Consider the following 21,766-nt stretch of genomic DNA (forward strand, 5'->3'; position numbering starts at 1 on the left):
TAAGTTGTTACAGGTATGAGACACTTTTGCTGTGGCCTCTTGCAGCACTGCAAGTCACTAATAGCAAAATAATGTACTGGGAGAAAGGGGAAACTGGCTGCAGTTTCATGGATGTTGGGGTGAATGCTGTACCAAAAGTCACTTTTTGGTCATTTTTTGACCAAAAGTCAGGCACCAGATGCAGTTCCATGCCACAGGGGCAAACCCTTCATGTCATACCTAGCCTGAGGAGAAGGCTTCTCTTCTAAGAAACTTGGAAATTATTACATCACACACTCGTATAAACACAATTTTTTTTCTAGCTGGATGCAGACATTACTTTTGGTTATCAAACCAAATCTTCCATGTGAAAAATGTCATGAATACACAGTGTGATCAGTTTTGCATCGGTCTTCATGAAATGAGAGAATTTTGGAAAGGTTCTCCTTGTGCTGGGAAGGGAAAGGAGAAAGGCAGCAAAACACATGCTGAGACACCCTTGTAATGTTTAACATCCTGTGAGGTTTGTTTCCTTTTGGACATCCAAATCCTGCCCATCAATCCCAACATTTCAGGTGATGCTGCAGACATCTGAGAGGAAGAGCCTCTTGGGCTTCTGCAAGAGAGCTGGGAAAGGAGACTAAACAGAGCCAATGGCACCAGTGACACAAAGGAAAATAACTTTATTTTCCTTTTGCAAATCAGAGAGCTGGGAAAGGAGACTGAACAGAGCCAATGGCACCAGTCACACAAAGGAAAATAACTTGATTTTCCTTCTAGGCTGGAAGGGTTTCATGCCTGCTGTGTGCTCTTCTCTCCCTCCTGGGCTGAGACTTAGTGGTGACACTTTGCTGAGGTGTGTTTTGGGTGATAGCAGGAAAGAGAACAACCCCAGCAAGCCAAAATCACAAAGGGAAGTGGGAGATCATCAGTGTCATGCACTAAGCTTCATGGAGGAAAGCTAGATAATTTGATTTCTACAGTTTGTGAATTGTACAGCTCCCATCATTAAAAAGAGGAAAAAAACCAAACCAACAAAACATACAATTCTCAGTGTTAGCTTTTTAATGATTATCCCAGTGGTTGCACAGAGTTCACAAAGAAAATGTTTAAAAATGGGATAATGTTTATCTAATCACAACTCCCCCAGTGGAGCTCTTTATGCAAAGGCAGCTGTTTGCATATGATTATGGAAAATAAAGAAAAACTGAACACTAGAAATTAGTATTAAAGGTCTGGGCTGATGCTACTTTTTTTATGGGATTATACAAAACTCTTCAGTAATGCTAGAAGATGAGGAGGAAAGGAAACCTTACAAAAAACAAAGAAATTACAACAAGCTGAATTCTCTCAGGTACTGGCAGGCTTTGGTGAGACGATCAACTCTTTGGCTGAGGTAATTCCTGGTTTTAGCAGCTTCAGAGTCCTCATCAAGGAGAAAGTTTAACTTCTCTTTATCTTGTAAAAGTTGCAGCATTGAGGTCTGCAAGTTTTCTCCAAAGTCATGAAGGACAGAAGACAGGATGATCAGAGGTATCTGATTGGCCAGGCGTTTGCTTGCTTCCTGGGAGATGGAGGGAAAAAAAAGGCAAAATACTAAATTGGTAAAAAGAACTGAAAAATGAAGGATCTACAGGTAATCTGGTAAAAAAAGTGATTCCAAGGCCTTAAAATGTTGGACTGAATTACTGTTCAAGAAGGGAGTGCTGCTATGAACTGAAAAATGTTTGCAACCAGTGTCTTTTGTGCCTGAAATCCAAAAATTAAGAGTAATGGGGGTGTCAGCTGTTGCTTTTCTTCCCTCAGCAAACTAAAGCCAAGGCAGACTGTCCTCTGCTCAGCTCTGTCAGCTGCCACTGGGACAAGTCACAGGAGGACATTCCTGACAAACAGAACTTGTGCCCAGTTTCTGGTGTCCAACCTGTCTCCACTGAAAGCTGACAATATGCAGGAAATCACAGAGTGATTTTTCCTCAAGCTGGTAAATTCCTCTGTCAAATTATTATTTAGATGGTATTTCTGATGTGGTTGTCCTTTTAAGCTTAAGAGAGCTTTGGAGGAAGCTTTAGCCTTGAGGGGAAATGTCCTCAGCAGAGAGACCAGACCGTGCCTACATTACATCTGTTGATATCCCATGAGATAATCTCCTGTCTGACCTGACCAGCTGCCTGGTTCATTTATGGATGCAAGCTGAAACAGGTTGATCCAGAAGAGCTTGTGGGGCCCTCTCCCCATGGACAGCCACAGGGTTTGGGGGCTCACCTGGTGCTTTAGGGAAACATGAGGTTCTAAAGATCTCCCAGCTCTGCCTCCAGCCCTCCAGGTGCTGGGTGAGCACTTCTCTAAGTGCCTGGCTGCAACTGAGAGGTGCTGTCTTTCTTTTTGTAGCACAACTTGCAAATGGCATTTGTAGGTCCTGTAGGATGTAGGCAGTCATGGACACTTAACTTCCACCTCATTCAAACTCTACTTGGCCTTGCATAAATCAGTCCCAAGGAGCTGTGGTGCCCTGGCATTTGGGGGATTGTTGAAAATGGCTCTCAGGGCATTTACAAAAATATTTAACTGCAGATAAAACATATAGCAGAGTGTGTAGCAAGGTGGGATGGACGTGATTGTGCACTTCTGACCTTGTTTCTTGTTCTATGAAAACCAAGCAATTTTTCTTCATCAGCCTGACCATTTAATTGCAGGAATTTGCACAAAGCCTGCTCTTGGAATTCAAAGTGAGCTGCTACCTACCTTTCTGAATTATGAATATTGAACTTGTTGCTTTCTGAGGGAGTTTTACAACAAAGCAAATCTTGATCCTGCATGTTGTCCTTTCTTTCTTTAACGTGCTCCTTTGTTAAAACACCCCATTTGTCTCCAGAGACTTCACTTACAGGGTGCTATCTGCAGTACAGCAGATGCACTCTGATCTCTACAGACAGCTGATATATTTTAATGCAATGTTTTATTATTGCTCCTCCTGCTGTAGTAGTTTAGGATCTGACTGCAAGCCACTGACACCACTTTCTGCTGGCTGCAGGAATGTGCAGAGTGGCTTGAGGCTGACCTGAGCCAGACTGGGAGGTAGCTGACAAGTGCTTTAGGAGCCAGATGTCACTTTGGCACCTTCAGGCTTTTCTAATCACCACATCCTGCATCCTGCAACCTGCTGATACAGCCCAGCTTTGCCCTGACACTCTCATCCCTGGTCAGATGCTGCAAGCAGTTTGCAGAGAAGCTGCAATGAGGCACTGAGACACCCCCTGGCTCTTCCCTGCACAGTGCTAGGGTGGCTGCATTGACTCCAGCAAGATCTGCTGTGGCATTCAGGGGGCAGCAAATCTGCCTGTGAACTCACAGAGAAATAGGCACTGGTGTGAGAAACCATCTCCACGACAACAGAGGGATCCTTTGGAGCAATCTGAGACTGCAGATTTTTCCCTGAGAACCCGTTGAAGTCGTTTTCTGCCTTAACAGAATTTAAATCACCAATGTAAAGGTGATCCTGGCAGTACACGATTTTCTCCATTTTAAACTGAGCACGGACATGTCTTTCAGCCTCTGCTGCTTGTTTCTCTCTAATGTCTTCAATTTTCACCTAGAAAAGAAAGGAACAAGAAGTTCTGAGACATTTGCTTCCTTTGGGAAGGTGCCAGTGCCTAGCAGTGTCCCCAGGGGATGGCAAAGTGGGTACAGTGTTCAACTGCCCTTGTGCAGCACTGTCTAAGCCCAGAACATGGGAACATGGAGAAATGCTTTGGATTGTTGTCTCTCTCTTGTGAAAGAGCAGGAAAATGTGTCAGTTTTGTCCCCTCCTTACACATGAGTGGGATCAGTCCAAACCTGGTGCTTGAAACCCAAAGGAAAAGATCTGTAGTCAACAAACCAACCCTGTCTGACCCCTCTCTGTCTGGTGCTTTTATTGCAGCCACCTGACTCTTTCTGGCCTTTTTGATATTTCCACCTAAAAGTCTGTGGGGGTTGCAGGGTTCCCTCAGTCATGCTCAAATCCCCTTAAAATGCTTTCCTAGCATCCCTAAGAAAACAGCCCATCTCTTTTCTCATGTCCAGTGTTTGCCAGAATTTCTTCCCTCTTCATTCCTCTCACTGTGTTACACCTGAAGACCCTGCCTGAACACCTCTGTGCTTGGATGAAATAATTTATTTGTTCACTGGTTGGCCTGGCAGCTCAGTAGGGTTTGACCATGCAAGTGAAATAGCAAAACACCTATTTCACTCCCATTTGCCTCTGAGTTTGCTTTTCCAGCAGTAGCCTGTGAGTGGTCTCTGTTTCCTGGCTGCCAGCATTGCTTCTGGTATTTTCCTCAATGTTTCTCATCTTTTCCTCAAAGCTTTAGGAAAAGGCCTTCAAGGACATCCCCACTACTGAACTCCACCCCAAAACATGCTAATGCCCAAACAGTGAACAGCCATCTTCTAATTTTTTCATGGCTGGATGATTTTTGGTTTGTCTGCTCCTGCTCCCTTTCAGCACTGAGATTCCTGCACTGGCTAAAACCCTGGCTTGCTTTCAGAGGGGGAAAAACAGTTCAGCACTCAACTCATTGCAGGACTTAAATCTGAAATTAATGATAAACTCTTCAAGGTAGCCACACCAGGTTTTCTTTGCATTGTATTGCAAATGTCAAGAATTGAATAGAATGAATAAAGAATGTATATATTAGATTTTGTCGAAGTTGTGCAAAATGCACTTTCATTAGTGCCATTATAATCATGCTATCATTTTCAGGCTCTTTCTTATTTTCCTGCAAGAAATTCCATACGTGCATAAGGGTAATGCAGTGAGACAGGTACCACAAGCATGGATGCATTTAAAAATGCCATTCTGTCTTTGGAGAATCTCAGGTTATAGTAGTGTCTCACCTTGGCAACTCTGCTTAGATTATGATAATTAGCAAAATTCCTTTTAGCAAGTTCTGTAAATTTCTCTTCAACCAGTCCTAAGGGAAGAACAGAGAGACAAAATAAAGTCAGGTAAGTAAGTGAGGGTTTTAAATTATTGTTAATATGAGATTGGGAGACTACTAATTTTCTCAATTCACTCAGAAATAGCTGAGCTGCTGTACTGGTGCACTCTGCCTTTATGACACATACAAACAAGCAGAAATTTAAATTTCCAGGTCCAAGAATGTGACCACTTAACAACAGGTACTTCTACTGTACTGTTTCCTTGCTGTGTTATTTATTATAGTTATTTTCTATTTTTTATAGTTATGCTCTATTTATTATACTTATTTTCTAATTTCCTTCCAAGAGCCACTGGGAAAAGTATTAACAAATGCTGGAGACCATTTGTAGAGATTGAAGGCTCTAGAGAAGGAGCAACCCCCAAGCTGAATCAGATTTATTTCCACACTCTGAAGCATCCTGAGAGCATCAGCTGCTCCTGGAAAATAAACTTGTCAGGCCCAGCAGTGTCCCCCACACAAGAGCCCACATGGGCTGGGCCATACTCATCACGTTGCTCAGGATCTCAATTGCTGGCTCCTCCAGCTCTCTGATCTGCTCTTTTACAATGTCCTCAAAAGTCCTGTAGTTGCTGAAGCCGGGGAACTCCCGCCCACGGTACTGATCTTCATACTTCCACACTTTACCAGGGACGGTTTTCTTAGCTGTAATGGTAAAACAACATTGCTTTGCTACTAAATCACTCAAAGTATACATTTCATGTTTAAGAAGGAAGTCTGTTTCTTCTCTGAGTTGTTCTTGAGAGGAAAAACCACGGAGATGATTTTTTTGTTACCACAGAACAGAGCTAACACGTTGCTGCTCTCTGGATGAGCCATCTCACACACTGACTGCATCAAGCATCTGACTGACAGAAATTATGATGGGATACAAAAATTTTGGGGTTTTTTGGTATTTTTGCCCCCACAGAAGTAGCTGGCCATTGCCAGTCACTTCTAAGTTTTAAAAAAACCCTGAATGAAAAAAACCTCCAAGCTCACTAAACACTTTTTCTGGGGAATCTACTGTTGACTAGTTATTTCTATTTAAGAAATCACAGTCAGTATTTCTTTGTTGATACTATACAAATTTGCTATTTTTTTTGGTGTGAGGTATCACCTTAGCCCAGAGCTAAAGTGGAAAAAACCCACCCAGATTTAAAAATATTAATAGCAACAATAAAATAAAAATATAAAGAGTAAAAATAAAAATTATTATCTAGATTGTTATTATTTATTACTATTCATTGATGTTGCTGTTACTTAGAAGAACAGTTCAGAATATCACCAGCAAATTCTGTTCCAGTGTCTTGATTTTATTGCTGTGCTGGGAGAAGAGAGACAAGCACTGACCTCTCTGTAATGACAGCATTTAACACAAACTGTGTCTGCGTCCCCAGGACACCACAAAAGATAGGTGCTCCTGGCTTCTTGCTCTTAATTTTCTTGGAAAACATTTACTGAAGATGCTGTGTCTGGGTTTAAAAGCAAGGGGATGGGCTCTCAGGTCAGCTGCCAGGATGGGTTCAGAGAATTCACAGAATCACTGGGTTGGAAGAGAACTTCAAGATCATCGAGTCCAACCCAGCCCCACCACCTGAACTAAACCCTGGCACCCAGTGCCACATTCTGTGGCATTCACATTCTCTGAACTCCTTCGCCCAGGGCTTTTCTCCTGGGAAGCTGAGAAGCCTCAGAAAAAAGGAGAAAAATTCTTATCTCATTTGCTTCTCTTGTGTTGTTCTCATGTGGAATGTGTTTGGAGATTGTTTACCCACAGGTGATTGTTTCATTGGATTCTGGTTTGAGTTGTTTTCACTCATTGGCCAACTGGGGCCAAGCTGTGTCAGGACTCTGGAAGAGTCACAAGTTCCCAACAGCTCAACTAAACCCTGGCACCCATCCTGTGGCATTCACATTCTCTGAACTCCTTCGCCCAGGGCTTTTCTCCTGGGAAGCTGAGAAGCCTCAGAAAAAAGGAGAAAAATTCTTATCTCATTTGCTTCTCTTGTGTTGTTCTCATGTGGAATGTGTTTGGAGATTGTTTACCCACAGGTGATTGTTTCATTGGATTCTGGTTTGAGTTGTTTTCACTCATTGGCCAACTGGGGCCAAGCTGTGTCAGGACTCTGGAAGAGTCACAAGTTTTCATTATCCTTTTAACATTCAGTAAGTATCTTTTCTGCATTCTTTAGTATAGTATAGTATTATTTAATATAATAAAGTAATAAATTAGCCTTCTGATCAGATGGAGTCCTCCTCATCATTCCTTCCTTCGTCGGTGGACCTGAATTTACAATACACCCAGTCTATTTTTAAATGCATCCGGGGACGGTGACTCCACCACCTCCCTGGGCAGCCATCCCAGAACTTCATCACCCTTTCTGTAAAAAACCTTTTCCTAATATCCAACCTATATTTCCCTTGGGACTGTTCAGTGCTTACCCCTCGCAGCACACTCCAGGAGAATCACGCCCCACATGTGGAATTCCTTGCGGATCTTGGTGAACAGTCTGACCTCATCCCCAAACAGCTCCTCCTCTCCCCATGTGCTCTGAGAGATGTCTCGGTTGAACTGTTTGATCAACTGCAGTGAATTGAACAACAAGCAGGCAATTTAGTGAAGTTTGGTTTCTTCAGAGTAACTTGTGGACGTTAAGTAAATCTGCAGTTGTTTGATGCTAAAGGAGGGACACAGTTCATAAAAAACATCCCTTTCTTACATATTTTATGCTCTTAGCTCCTGGTTTGATTGGTTTTTTATTTTTTTCCAACCCAAAATGTAACAGCTAGAGGAGAACAAACTTTATATTCTTTTGTTTTTACCCCTGTAGACTTTTAGAGCCATTTACTAAATTCTAATAGGCCAGACTTGTATGAAGTCTGATGAGCTTCCATAAACACCTCTAAAGCCTACTGAAAGCTTACTCAGGGAATAACTCTGTGAGATGAGGCATTTAGATGGACCTGCAAACCACATTTTGATATCAGGAATACATTTGATCTTATGAGTGTAAACAATGGGAACCCTTCTAAGTGTTGAGCACGCAGGAGTTTGTTTTCCCTTGCTGAGAAGCATTACTTTGACCCAATCAACCAAGTTGTTTAGTTTTCATGTCCCATAATCACAGGAAAAAAATTTTAGAACAGGCCATGAGCTCCTGTGGTCCATTATTTTTGCAGGTGTGGTTTGTCTGTGTTACCCTCACTGAAACAATGGATACCATAAACTTCCCAGTGGTCCATGCTGATGTTTTGATCATTTCAGGTGCTTCTTTTTCTCCCACAGTTACCTCCTTGCTCTGCTCTGTGACCAATACTGATACTTACATCTGTGAGGAAAAACAGCTTCTCAGACTCTGTTTGGGGTGCGCCTCTATTGTACCTTTGCAAATCCTGCTGTGTTTTATGGAGGGTGTCACGAATTTGGCTCCCCAGTGCTGGCAAAGTTTTCTGGGGAGGAGACAGTGATGAAGGACATTGAGATAGGTTGAACTTGCCTGATTTTGGAAGGAAAACAAAGTCCCTCTAAGAGTGATCTACACCTGCACGGGATCTTTTGCTGTTTTTACAAATCCAAGAGCTCGCTGTCAGTGTCCCATGAGTGAGAGTGGGGTAACACAGAAAAGCAAATATGGCCTTTATTGAGGGAACTCAGGAGCCAGGATCTCCCTGAGGGATCAGTCTGGACCTCACTAAGAGCTGGGCAGAACAGCTGCAGTCTAGGGCAAAATTTCACCCACAGTGAGCCAAAACCAATGTCCTCACAGCTTGTGCCAGGAAAGTGGTGACTGCTCAATTCCTGAGAAATACCTGATGAAACATGGCTGTTTAGTTGCTTATTTTCTCTAAATATACATAAATAATTTTTTTCTCATTTGAGACTGAATTTAGATGTTCCCTATGTTTTAGAATTGTCTCTTAATGGAATAATATATATTACCTGCAGATATATTTATAACAAATAAGAACCCCCAAGAGCCTATACACTAGTATATTAATATAATAGAAGATCTTGATGTTTTGAAGACATTTTCAGTGGAATAGAAATCACTGTTCCACTAAGCTGACAGCAGTAACTCATCACCCAGGTGATCAACTCTCATAAACAAAAAGAAATAACATGGCTGTCATTGAAAAGGCAGGAATTATGAGTCACAAATAGATGAAATAATTTGTTCATTGTTGATCTGCAGTTAAAAGGCAAATCTGAGGATAGAGAATGGGGCTTTTTACCTCTGCCTCTCAGTTCAATTTGTTCTCTGATCACTGAGTTGAAGGATGATTAAGGACATAAAGATGAAATCCAACTGCAGTCCAAGCTGAAGAGTTGAACTTGTTTTTAGGTAGCAACTGGTACAAACAGCTCAGTATGGGACTTGTGTTACTTACAATAATGTGTTTCACAAGTTCATCTGTGAGCTTCTCTGCCAGATGGGGGATAGTAGCCTTTCTTTGTTCCATAAAAACCCTGTGAAAAAAGAGGAAAAGGTGGGTTTGGTTAGCTAGGCTGTGCAGAGCAAGGAGGCAGCACTGATGCTCTGCTCTGTTTTCACTAATTCTGACACAATTTGAGTAAAGAAATGGTCTCTGGCCCTTGCTGGTGCAGATGTGGCAACTGCCCAGGACTCTCTGGGTTTATTCAAAAGTTGTTTGACAGCTACTGACTCAGCAAAGGGAAACAGAAAAATCTGCAAAAAAGCAAATTCTAACAGCAGATGAATGTGCTGTTCTATTATTTCTTCATGTGTGAAGTTCACAACCCTTGTCAGCTGCCATTCTCTGTATTATGATTCATTTCCCTGTATTATGATTTATTTACTGCTGAGTCATCTGGGCAGCCTGTGTCCTCAGCACAGCCTTTCTTTCTCATGCTGTTCCTCCATGTTTTCCAGTGAACAGAAATACTTCAGTGCCTGATTGAAGTGCTCAGATGCTTTAACTCAAATTCTTTGGGACTGTTTGGAACTTCTGAAGTTCATTGTCACAGGCATATTTTCTGGAAAAATTCCTTCGCCAGGATTTCTCTCCTGGGAGGCTGAGAAGCCTCAGATAAAAAGGAAAACAACAATTATCTGATTTGCTTCTCCTGTGTTTTGCTGCTTTGGAATGTGGTTGGAGATTGTTTACCAACAGGTGATTGTTTCACTGGTTTCATGTGAATTGTGTTTGACTTAATGACCAATCAGGGTCAAGCTGTGTTGGACTCTGGAGAGAGTAATGAGTTTTTCATTAGTATCTTTCAGCCTTCTGTAAGTATCCTTTCTGTATTCTTTAGTATAGTTTAGCATAGTATTTTTTAATATAATAGAGTATCATAAAATAATAAATTAGCCTTCTGAGAACATGGAGTCAGATTCATCATTCCTTCCTTTGTCTGGGAACCCCAAAAATACAGGAGTTCATAGCACTTCCCCCATGTATTTTGCATCCAAAAAAAACCCCCCCCAAAAAAAAATCTAAAAAAGTTTATTCGTTATGTAAAGATCATCTGGGTTACTGAAACACAACCCTACACGGGCAATGAGAAATACTGAGTATATACAGACAGTTACCTGTCTGTAACCCCTAAGTAGTTAAATCTCAGCAAATCAACAGGGAGCTTTGAGGTGACTTTAGCATGTTTTTGATGAGAACTTTTCTGTGAGGAGTACCTGAAATGCTTGTGCTTCTCAAAGAAGTTTCTCTCCTGTTGGATTGCAGCAGCCAGGGTCAGATTGTTGTGGATGTCCTGCTGCCCACGGCACTTGACAATCATGTAGCCCTTTTTGAGGGGGATTACCCTGTTTTGCAGGATATTAACAATAGCATTTTCAGTTCCCCTGTCCACCAGGTCAGGTTTTGTGAGGATTCCTGTGAAGTTAAAAGAGAAAGTTAACCACCAAGCAGGAACACTCTGTACCATGCTTTATAAAGCAATTTTTTTTTTGTATTCTCTCTCCTAGAAAGTTCTCAGCTCCCAGGCTGTAAAACTCACTCTGCAGTTGGTCTCCCACCATGCCTTTTGCTTTGCAAATCTTTCTTTAAAGGTTTCTTTTTTAAAGCAAAGCTTTTTTACCATTAACTTCAGATCAACTACTGTTAACTGAGATTTTCATCTTCTAGTTATGAATAACAGGAGTGCCAATAAGACACCAAATTAAGGGATTCTTGGAACTACTCAAGAATTGTGACCAGAAATACTTGCAAATATATTCTTTAGGCTGTTTTCTGGGTTTTTTGTTGGTTGGTTTTTTTTCCCCTCTTCTTCTAGTAGCTAATTTCACAGAACACAGAACATCAGACTTCATGGGAAGGAAAAAAAAAAGATTTGGCCTCCTTTTCAGCTCATAGCTTAAAAAATTATCTCACCTATTGTTCTTTCTCCAGTGGGGTCCACCTCTTGAGCCATTTTCAATGCTTCTGTTGTTGCAATATCCACATTACATGGCACCACTACCAAATTGACTGTCTCTTTGCAGCCAATAATTCTTTTAAGTAGCATTTTGATCTGCAATTCAATACAGCAATGAGGAGGTTCAGTGAAATCAGACGCTTGTAGATGATGTGACAATTTCTAGCAATATGAGCCACTGCCTGATGACACTAAATGCCACATATGCTGAGGATAGTGTTACATGCTAGAGGATGGCATGGAAAGGGGTCAGCAGAAGAACACAGCCTCTTTCCTTATGTTAGGATTAATCCAAACATCTGGCATGAATGAGACCAGACTAATGTTGTTAAGCTTGTCTTGACAGCTGCGTGGAGTTTAACCTCTTGTGCATACATGATCTTTCATTATAGAAATATTGAAGGTATTTGATAACTAACACACGTAAGAAATCAGGTTCTGATGTGTAGGTATACACTTATGGAAAGAAAGCAAGCTCCATTGTGCTGATAAATCTCAAATATGTATCTTTGAAAGGAGCACAAATGTGTTTGGCTTATTTTTCAGTGGAACATTTGTAGGAAAATTTTAAAAACCAAAACTGAAGATGCACATGACATCTAGCTGGCGTTTTTCTATGTTTCAATGCCAAACTAAACGAGTTCCTCATAATTTGTGTTGTTTTGGAGAAGCTTCACAGAGCACGCAGGTGCTTATTCCACAGTAAATCCAATATTTTTTTTCTCCTGGATTTTGGTAAAAATGCCTCTCTTTTCTACTTCCCACCCATCCCAGTTTCTGAACAGGCTGCAAATGCTACACACTGCAATGCTACAGAGTTCCCAGCTCATTGGAGCATGAAGACAGCTGGACAGTAAATCCAATATTTTTTTTCTCCTGGATTTTGGTAAAAATGCCTCTCTTTTCTACTTCCCACCCATCCCAGTTTCTGACAGGCTGCAAATGCTACACACTCTGCAATGCTACAGAGTTCCCAACTCTCTGGAGCATGAAGACAGCTGGGAACAAGGGAAATGTTTGGATTTTATCACATCTGCTGCTTTCTTCTCAACACAACAGAAAGATTGCTATCTAACTCTGGAATTAAATTACTCTCCTCCCAGAAAGTAAAGCCCAGACAATCCAATCTTGTCTCATTTCTATTTGGTACATCTAGTTTAGTTTGGGCTCCTCTTATTGCAAGTTCCCATTTAAAGGTATTTTAGGAGAAGCAACTCAGCTCCTGCACATCACCCTCACAGCAGGCCTTATCCTACCAGTTTTATTTGCATTTCCCAGCATTTCTTCTAAAAGCAGCCAGAGGAAGAGCAGACATCCCCGCCACTTATTCTCTTTACTTCTCTAAAGGTCTGCTGGGAGCCCTGAAGGGATGAGACCCTGGCACAGACTGGCACATGAGGCTGAGTTTTACCTGGTTCCCGATGTCTTTTGGTTGGTCCCCCACGGCCACCCTGGCAATTCCGGGGAGATCAATTAGAGTCAGATCGGGGACATCAGGGGACCGAACTTCCAGGGAGATTAACTGCCCGCTGATGGCACCTCTACGGCCGGCCACAATGTCCTGGGCTGTGGAAAGAGCAAGACAATGAATACAAGCTTCAAATGACTCATCAAACCCAAGCTGAGCACAATGACTTTGAAATGCACCAACTACCACCTAAGGTTCTTTCAGGCTTGGCGTTTTCTTTTAGATCCAGCCACACACTTTCATTACCTTAATTCATCTGGCCAGTTTCGAGAATATCCAAATAGTGTATTGAAAGGCTAATTAGAAAAAAAAAATAGAAAGAATAACTATTTATGCAAAAATCTAAGGAAATTATCATGCAGAACAAGTTGATGTGAAGTTCTGTTGGAATATGAGCTGTAATATTTTACAGAGCATATATCTATGGACTCTCATGTATGCAGACAAAATACATGTAAATAAACCACAACGAAAGGGATCAGGTAAAACACTGTGCAGTTGTAGAAATGCTTTCTCAATGACAAGAGACTTTGTAAGCATTAATTAATCCTTGAATGCTGTGAAAGAAATATAGGTATTGTTCTATATTCTTCACATTTTGATAGGGAGATTGAGAGTTAATTGCCCCAGATACTGCAACACAATAATGCTTGAACTGTGAGCACAGAGAAGCACGGAAACCCCAGTCATCCTCATCAGAGATTTTCAGCTCTTTAATTACCTTAACTCATACCAATTGCCTGGCCAGTTTTGAGAATATTGAAATAATGTACTGAAGAGCTAATTTAAAAAATAGAAAGAATAACAATTTGCGGAGCTGTGCTTGATGCCTTAAGTTTTAGCTTTCATATTTTTTAGATTCTGTACTGCCTTAGTGTGTGGCTTTGAACTTCATGTAAAGTGTTAGCAAGTTCTCCTCACAGTTCAGTCAGACAAAACAATGCTTTTCTAGCCTGAGAACCAAGGACACCACTGCAGCTTTAGCCCCAAAAACTACAAACAACAGCAAATTGAGGAGAGCAATCTGGGAGGATAGGACTGCATAACCTGAAGCTGTAATTGGACAATTAACCCTAATAAGGAAATGGACCAAAATTTACAAAAGTGTGAAAACTGGTGACCCATCATCCATCTTGGGTGTAGCCTCAGCCAGGCTCTTGTACTGCCCAAGGTGTATCCTTTGAAAGCCTTTTAATAAATACCTACTTTATTCTTTAACTCTGTCCAGCCCCTGTTCCAGGTTTTTTCCAGATTCCAGGTAGCCTCTCTAGGAATCATTCTAGTCAAGGAAGTAAGGACAATCCAACTTTCACACTTAGGGCAAGTGCTTGTTGCCCTTTGGTAAGAACGCTGATTTCTTATTCAGCATGAAATGTCATAACAGTAAAGCTGAGACATGTGAAGGGCAGTGACTGAGCCTGTGGTCACAGTACTGGCAGAAGCTCTCTGTCCTCCACTCTTGCAGTCTCCTCCAAAATAAACAGATTTCCAGCCAGAGACACTTCAAGCACTCTCTGGGCATTTGAACTGATGATAGGAACCATTTAGGTTCCATGTTTACAACTTGACAGACAACCTCCCCAAACCAGGGAACCAGGAAGCCACCACCCAGATAAGGACTCAGGCTGAGCCTTTATCATGGATCAGGAAAAAAGCATCATGGATCTAGGATGGCATCCCTGCCCGAGGCGCTGGAACTAGAAGACCTTTAAGCTCCCTTTTAATCCAGGCCATTCTGGGATCATCATCATAAATCATCTTCACCACTGAAGCACTGGTACAGCTCCCTTGAGAAAAATGAGTTTTGCTGACCCAGCTTCATCTGCTCTGAATCCAGCTCTTGGTGTAACTCCACAATCACCATGGATATGCTCAGTCTAAGAGGAGGCTGCAGAGGAGATGGAGCCAGCCAAGTCCACTCACCTTCCCTTATTGCTCCGTCCACCTCAGAGGCGTTCTGGAGCTCCATGGTCACGTTTCGGTAGGAGATCGTCCCTTGCCACGCCTGCCCTTCAGGCAACCTCTTCAGCTTGAGCTCCAAGGGACACCGAGTGACAATACCTGCAGCAGTTCCAAAGGCAGAGGTTGTGCATGAAACACGGCCTTGAGGTGTGTGGTGTACACAGGGTTGCTTGTTTCACAAAAAAACGTGGAAATGTTCCAAGAGACGCTGCCAGAGGGGACTTGTCCAACTTCCTGCTCAGAGCAGGATTGTCACCAGTGACATGAAGTCAACCATGGCTCTTCCCAGACATGCCTGGCCCTGCAAACCTCCACAGATGGAATTTTGCTCCTGTCTGGATAATCTCTTTCAGTGCTGCAACTAAATCCTATGAAAAACCTTTCCACAACTTCAGCCTGAAAGACTAGATTATGCTGTAAACTTACATGGAACTTGCAGAATTTATGTGTGCAAAAATACACACACAGGGCTGGAAAGTGGATCTTCTTCAGCTGTAATGTCTTTCATCATCTCTGACTTAAACAATGATTTAAGTAAAGATCTTTGTACACTTTTTACACATAATAATAAAAAAAGTTATCTGTAAGAAAATGTAGTTTAAAAAATCCAAACCCACTCAGAAAGCAAATTTAAAGACTGGTTTTCCATGTGAAATTAATACTCTGCTGCACTGCTGCTTTCTGGGAAATGCACAGAGTCAGCTGGGGCAATCACACTACACTTCTTACTCCTGGTCTCCTGACCACCTGGAGCATGTGCCTTGGATTTACCTTGTGGTGCCTCACTTGCACCCCCATTTCTCAGTCATGGAGCTATCCAATTCTAGACCCAGAAAAAGGAAAAAAAAAAAAAAAAAAAAAAAAAATCAATGTGAATTCTTACCATTGCCCCTGGGGAGAGCAACACCAGACAGGGCTTCGAGGACAGAGCTTTTCCCAGAGCTCTGGTCTCCAATCACAGCAATTGCTGGCAAGGACAGGTCCTTTTCTATTCCAAGAGCTCTCAGGCTGTCAACAAGGTCAATGCAGGGTCGGATCTTCTCCTCATATTGGTTGTACAAGGTGTGTTCTGCAGCCTGCTAGAGTTAAACTTACAATGAATTTTCCATAATTAAAAAAAAAAAAAAGAAAAAGTAAGAGACACATTTTATGTTCACTCTTCTTTAGTAAAAGTTATTTACTGGCATCAAGCTCTACTTCATATCACTGTGCATCCTTGCATCTCCGTGTAACAAACAGGTGTCTGTAAATATGAAAGAAACAGCTGAGGGTGGCTCACAGACCATCCTTAAATAACAAATAGTAAAAATAACAAATTTTGGAAGCCATCCTGAAAAGATAAAGAACACATTACTAAGTGTGCTTTGTTAATTTTTTTAACAACAGTTTTTTTAATAACTGCCATTTTCTTTCGCTCATCCACAGATGTACTGAAACATGTGTATGCAAATGAAGACTGATCCCAGAAATCACTGAATTTCGTAAAAAATAGCTTATTAGATCTTTGTTTTGGAGTTTGAAGATTTCGTTTGTGCACAGGCACCAAAAGAGTTCTGCTGTAACATTCTTAACAGGTGGCTGAAGTCTTTTAGATCATCATGGCTCTTCCTTCTTTGCCTCATTTTAGGCTCACATAAGGCATGGATATGAGTGGGTTGTTTTAAATGACTGATTATTGTCATTTTCTGGGTTTGATACAGGTCCAGATATTAACACAGGCTCTTCATTTATGTGAAAACAAAACAATTTCCAGTCTTTGGCAAAACTGCTCCATCTGTTGTTAAATATGCTCAGCTAAAGTATATAAAGATCAGCTTGGTCCCTTCTCCCTGTGCCTCTCTCCATGTTCCAGTCTGATTGCTGCAGTTAGAGATGCAATTTTGGGAACACCAATATGTTTCAGACATACTGGGCCAGGCACATTCAAACCTGATTTTTTGAAAGGAAGTTTTGAAGTTTCTCTCCATCACTTTTATCCAAGAAAAATACCTCCAGAAGTATGTCTATGGCTCAGATGCACTCAAACAAAGCAGATTTTTAGGTTCAGGATGAGGAAGGCAGCACACATTATTTGAGGCAGGCATTTTAAACCCTTTTTGGTAACCCCCGCTCACTCTCTTCACTACAATGTTTAATAGCTAGTAAATTCTCAAAAAACTTCAATAACTGTGTCACAGACTTAAAACCAACCTGTGTTCAGTGTTAAATATCCAAGCAGATTATTATTAACCTTTCTGTGCATTTGTGTTGAGGGTTGAAGAGCCTCAAGGGAAAAAAACCCTCAGCTTTTACGATTTCTGTTCAACATTTGTTGCTAGGATTGAAACAGACACATGTCACACATTAAATTGGCTTCTAGGCTGCAGCCATCTCTTTTTTTAGACTTGCATTATTAATGTCTGCAGATTAATTGCAGGTACTTCCCTTGCCACTTACATAAATAATTGCTAGGCCTCATCCCAAAAATTCTCCTTAGACCTCACAAGTGCAGTTTGGCCAAAGATACAAAGGAATTAATTTTGGGGCACAAAGTGAAACAACAGAGTAAGAGTGGGGAGTATCTGTGCCCTCTCCTTGCCTTACCTCGTCCAATTCACTGAAAAACTCTTTCTCCAAGTCCTGGTCATAGTTAGGTTTGCTCTCAAACAGCTTCTCTGACAGCTCAGGATCATCATCTGGTTCTGGTGGGAGAGGCACTGTAGCAGCTTCTGGAGATGATTTTCCAAAAATATATGCAAACCCCTCTTTTTTTTGGGAATTTTTGGTTCTTTCCGAAGGCTGTTTGAATGCTGCTTTCTTTTTATCCATGGCCTGGTGATTTACTGGGCTTGAACATATGCTGTCCATAGGTGTTTCACTGAACATTGATCAGTGCCTGGTCCAACCACTCTGAGCAGTGCAGCTTCTGAAACCAAACATGGGGAAGTGAGTGACTCCACCTGGCAACAATTATCAGAGCAGAGAAAATCAAACACCACTTTTACTTCCTGATCCAAACCCTTGGTAGGTACCAAGTGCCACAGCTCTTTTCAAAACACTAAAATTGCTCTCCAGGTGACAGACTTGAAACACTTCTCCCTACCTCTCTTATGCTTTTATTTTTTGGTGTTTAAAAAATAATGCCAAGGGAAAAAAGATTATTTAGGTTTTTTTGGGGAAAAAAAAAGTTACACTATTTTTTTGCAAAAAGCCAATTCTCCTCAATGAAAAAATTTGCTGAAAGGCGTTTGGAGAAGCTCAGTCATTATCAGGGCAGGATTGGAGGGAATGTGAATCCTTCACTTCCTGGGGTCAGGAGTGTAGGGCTGTGGGCTGGCTCCAATCCATAGTCTGCTAAGCACCCATCTCACCTCTTTTGTGGAAGAAATATTGTCAGGGGCAAGTCTGACACCTGTTTTTGAAGCTCTGTATCTTGGTCCCCTCCTCTATAGCTTAAAACCCTCTGCCAAAAGCATATTTGCTTTGCATGATGTTAGAGAAGGGAGGACTAGGAGGCTTTTTAAAATTCATTTCCTTGTTCAGTGTTTCCTTATGGAAAAGTTTTGTTTTCTATGGGTGACTGAGGAAATTAGTGGCTTTTGGTGTGACATCCAGGGAAGGAAATTTCCAGAAAAAGTGATTTAAGGAAAAAACCCCAAGAGTCCTTTTTCAAAGCTAGATTTTTTAGCCTCCCTCTGCCAAAACCAAGATCTGTTTAACTCAAACACTTCAGAAAACAAATTAGGAGAACCACATCTTTGCTTGAAATAACTTCCTGTTCTGTTAAAATTTTTTTGGTTGAATTAAGTTTGCAGGTTTTCTAATTTAAACAGATGCCAAAATAGGATGATCAGACACAATGTAGGTTTACACTTTCAATGTGTAAAACAAGTTTAGAAAAAATCCACACATTGTAGCAGAGCAGTTGAGAGAAGGTTGTGGGCCAGGCATGAGAAACTGGACGCAGTGACTGTGTGGGCATTTATAATTATATTTATTGCTAGTACAGTATATAAATATTGCCAGTGCAATATCAAAATAACAACTCTATAATCTATTACAATGGATTATAATCAGGTCATGGTCCTTCTGCTGAGTCACAAGTGGCACCCCCTTGCTTCCAAAACTTCTCAGAGCAGTCTAGGTGCAACCTGCTCCACTTTAGTCCCAGATTTGGTCAGCAGCCCATGTCTAAAGGGTTACAATATGAGCAGGTTCAGCTGGAAATGCACAGATTTCCAGTCCTTGGCCTTCCAGAATTCATAACTGCAAAGCAACAAAGCACCTCTGGAGCTACTTTAGGATTTTATGTCTGTATTTAGGTGGACCTTGAGTATTTTAACACCTGTCCAAAAGCGTTGAAGGGTGGCTGGAGGTACCTTTTGGGCATCCCTGGTGGGAGTGGGGAGAGAAGGGGATGGGGAGGGGAAAAATCAACCCAGAAACTTCCTGCAGCTCCGTGACACCAGTTTGCCCTGTTGGCGCAGCCTCCAGGGTCCAACATCTCAGTTCCCGATCTCTGGAATGAATAATTATGCAATACCCTCCTGGAGTGTTTACCTGGGACAAACCCCATGGCCATCACAAAAGGGATGTGGGGAGGGCTGAGGCTGCATGGGGAGACCCAAATATCTTTAGTTAACCTTTACAAACATCGAGGTGGGGTCCAGACCACAGGGTACAGACACAAACACAACACCCCTGCACAAAGATACCTGCAGTCAGTACCAGAATAAACACCCGTGTGCATTTTTGACACCCTGTCATGGTTTGACCCCGGCACAATGCCAGGGCCCCCATGAAGGGTATATTTCCAAAAATGGTTGCTGTGAGATGTGACCCGAGAACAGAACAAAGCAGGCTCCCATTCGGGGATGGAGGGAAAAACACAACACTTTATTCATTACAAATCTAGAAAGGAACACATACAAAGCTAAGAATGAAAACCTTCCAAATACATTCCTCCTCCCCCCTCCCTTTTCTCCACAGATTCACCACCCCTCAAATCAACTCTCAAATCCATCAGGGAGAGAGAGAAGTCCTCCCTTGCCTCATAGGCTTCCCCCAGAAGCACAATTAAAACCTCCTGTGCTTCTGTGTCACCCATGGCCCTACCCAGAGAACATCGGCCCTCGTGACTTCTCCCCCCCATGTCCAATGCTCTCACCACTGGACACGGGCCAGGACTGCTTTTAGGGCTCCCCGTTTAAAGATGTTCCACCCATTTCCAGAAGCAGCAGTCTCTCAACTTCGGGACACCAGTCGCCCCCAGATTTCACCCCCTGGGGCTGAGGGACCTCATGGACAGAGATCTTCCTCTCCATTGAGACAGAGGGCATCCCTCTCTGGGAATCTCCTGCTTTTAACCCCTGTGTGTTCTCAGAGGCGTATCCAGATCCTCAGTGGCCACACCACATGCCAATCTTGAATTTGGCCACTGATTGGCCCGACTTAGACCTTTCCAGAAACACATTTCTGGGCCAAACCACGACACACCCCTGGACCAGGAAAGGGCAGGTGAGTTCTGTAACCCTTCCCTGTGCCACACGGGCATAGTGATTTCTTTGTGTACTGAGCCACGACAACATCGGATGGAAGAGAGGAGGAGAGGAAAACAAAAAAAGCTGCAATTGTAAAGAGCCTTTCCACAATGGGCCAGAAAACACAGGTGAAACATGACACCTGGATGACGCCATGATACTGAAAGTCTGCCAAAAATTTCCTCTCCCCAGAGCTGCCCCTGCCTCCTTTGTTGGGACAATACTGATTTCCTTGAGCTTTACCTTTAGAATTTGCCTGCCTGTGTGAGGGAAACCTCTCCCAGCACAACATGAAGCACTCTCTGCACACCCACACTTGCACAAACACCAACCTGCCCTATGGTTCTGAAGAGAAGTTCCTTTGTTTTTCTGTAACGACCCTTTGGCTTTGCATCTGTAGAAGATGAAAAGCCCCTTCTAAAAAATCCCTTCTCAAACCCAAGGTGTAGAGCTGCAGTGCTGAACCCACACAGCTCCTGGATTTACTCACTCTCTGTCCAGCCAGAGGAGCACATGGATTTCTGGCTGATGCATCCTGTGACTTCAGGATATTTGGGTAAACCTCACAGTTTCTGTGTTGTATGATTATTAACTCCAGCTGTCTTCTCATAAAGAAAATAAAGCAATGCAAAGCTTATGATCCTGCTCATAAATAGTGCTGGCTAGATCATCTTGCTGAGTAATGGCTTTTAAAAAAAATTAAATGCCGTTTCTCAGTTGTCTCCTTTTAAAGAGGAAATAATACTAATAATTTTTCTTCTTTTTTTTTTTTTCCATCTCAGAAAAAAAAAATCCTGCTCCTGGCAACCCTGTTTAATCACACTTACTTTAGATGATTTATGCATCCTTGTCACATTAAAAGGAATGAAGATAACAGTAAAAAATTGCATTATTCTTTTTAGAAGAAGGAAGGGACAAACTTACCTTTGCAAGTGTCCTGCAGAAAGGAGAAGCAGTGACTTTCTGAAACTTCTTCAGATGCTTTTTCTTTACAGGCTCCACCTTCCCATTATGACAAGAAGGAGAGGAAATGAAACTAATGGCCTTTGTGGAAATGACCAGGCTGTTTCAAAAGACAGAGTTGCCACAAGTGGGCACCACTTGCTTACTTTGCACCTGGCTCAATTAGGGAAATGGATATCCTAACACATGAGTTGTGTCCACAGAGAAGGGGGCACCTCACAGACAGAAGTTCAGAGAGCCAGAGAATCCTAGAATGGTTTGGGTTGGAAGAACACAAAGATCATCTTGTTCTACCCCTCTGCCATGGCAGGGAAACCTACCACTGTGCCAGGCTTCTCCAAGCCCCAATGTCCAACCTGGCCTTGGACACTTCCAGGGATCCAGGGGCAGCTTCTTTGGGCAACCTGTGCCAAGGCCTGCCCACCCTCACAGGGAACAATTTCTTCTTTACATCCAATCCAAAGCTACTTTCTTTCAATTTAAAGCCATCCCTCCCCTTGTCTTATTACTACCTGCCCTTGTA

General features: G+C 42.2%; 1 protein-coding gene across 3 annotated transcripts; it reads right to left on the reverse strand.

Moving 5' to 3' along the window:
• Positions 1 to 1,021: 1,021 nt before the first annotated feature.
• LOC120511886 (interferon-induced GTP-binding protein Mx-like) lies at positions 1,022 to 21,312 on the reverse strand. Of its 3 annotated transcripts, none has more exons than XM_039729494.1 (14): positions 21,205 to 21,312; positions 17,345 to 17,666; positions 15,645 to 15,837; positions 14,723 to 14,860; positions 12,743 to 12,897; positions 11,289 to 11,427; positions 10,592 to 10,790; positions 9,330 to 9,408; positions 8,268 to 8,390; positions 7,383 to 7,524; positions 5,445 to 5,603; positions 4,855 to 4,931; positions 3,329 to 3,568; positions 1,022 to 1,543 (listed from the first exon to the last, which is right to left on the reverse strand). In XM_039729494.1, exons 2-14 carry the CDS (start codon positions 17,624 to 17,626, stop codon positions 1,310 to 1,312), a joined length of 2,160 nt encoding a protein of 719 aa, XP_039585428.1. In that variant the 5' UTR covers positions 17,627 to 17,666; positions 21,205 to 21,312; the 3' UTR covers positions 1,022 to 1,309. The 3 variants fall into 3 exon arrangements, with proteins under 3 accessions (XP_039585428.1, XP_039585426.1, XP_039585427.1); XM_039729492.1 differs by having other exon boundaries at positions 15,645 to 15,840; XM_039729493.1 differs by lacking the exon at positions 21,205 to 21,312 and adding an exon at positions 18,153 to 18,176 and having other exon boundaries at positions 15,645 to 15,840.
• Between the last annotated feature and the right edge of the window lie 454 nt (positions 21,313 to 21,766).

This window comes from Passer montanus, unplaced genomic scaffold, assembly GCF_014805655.1.
Source record: "Passer montanus isolate IOZ18808 unplaced genomic scaffold, ASM1480565v1 scaffold69, whole genome shotgun sequence".
NCBI classification, from domain to species: Eukaryota; Metazoa; Chordata; class Aves; order Passeriformes; family Passeridae; genus Passer; species Passer montanus.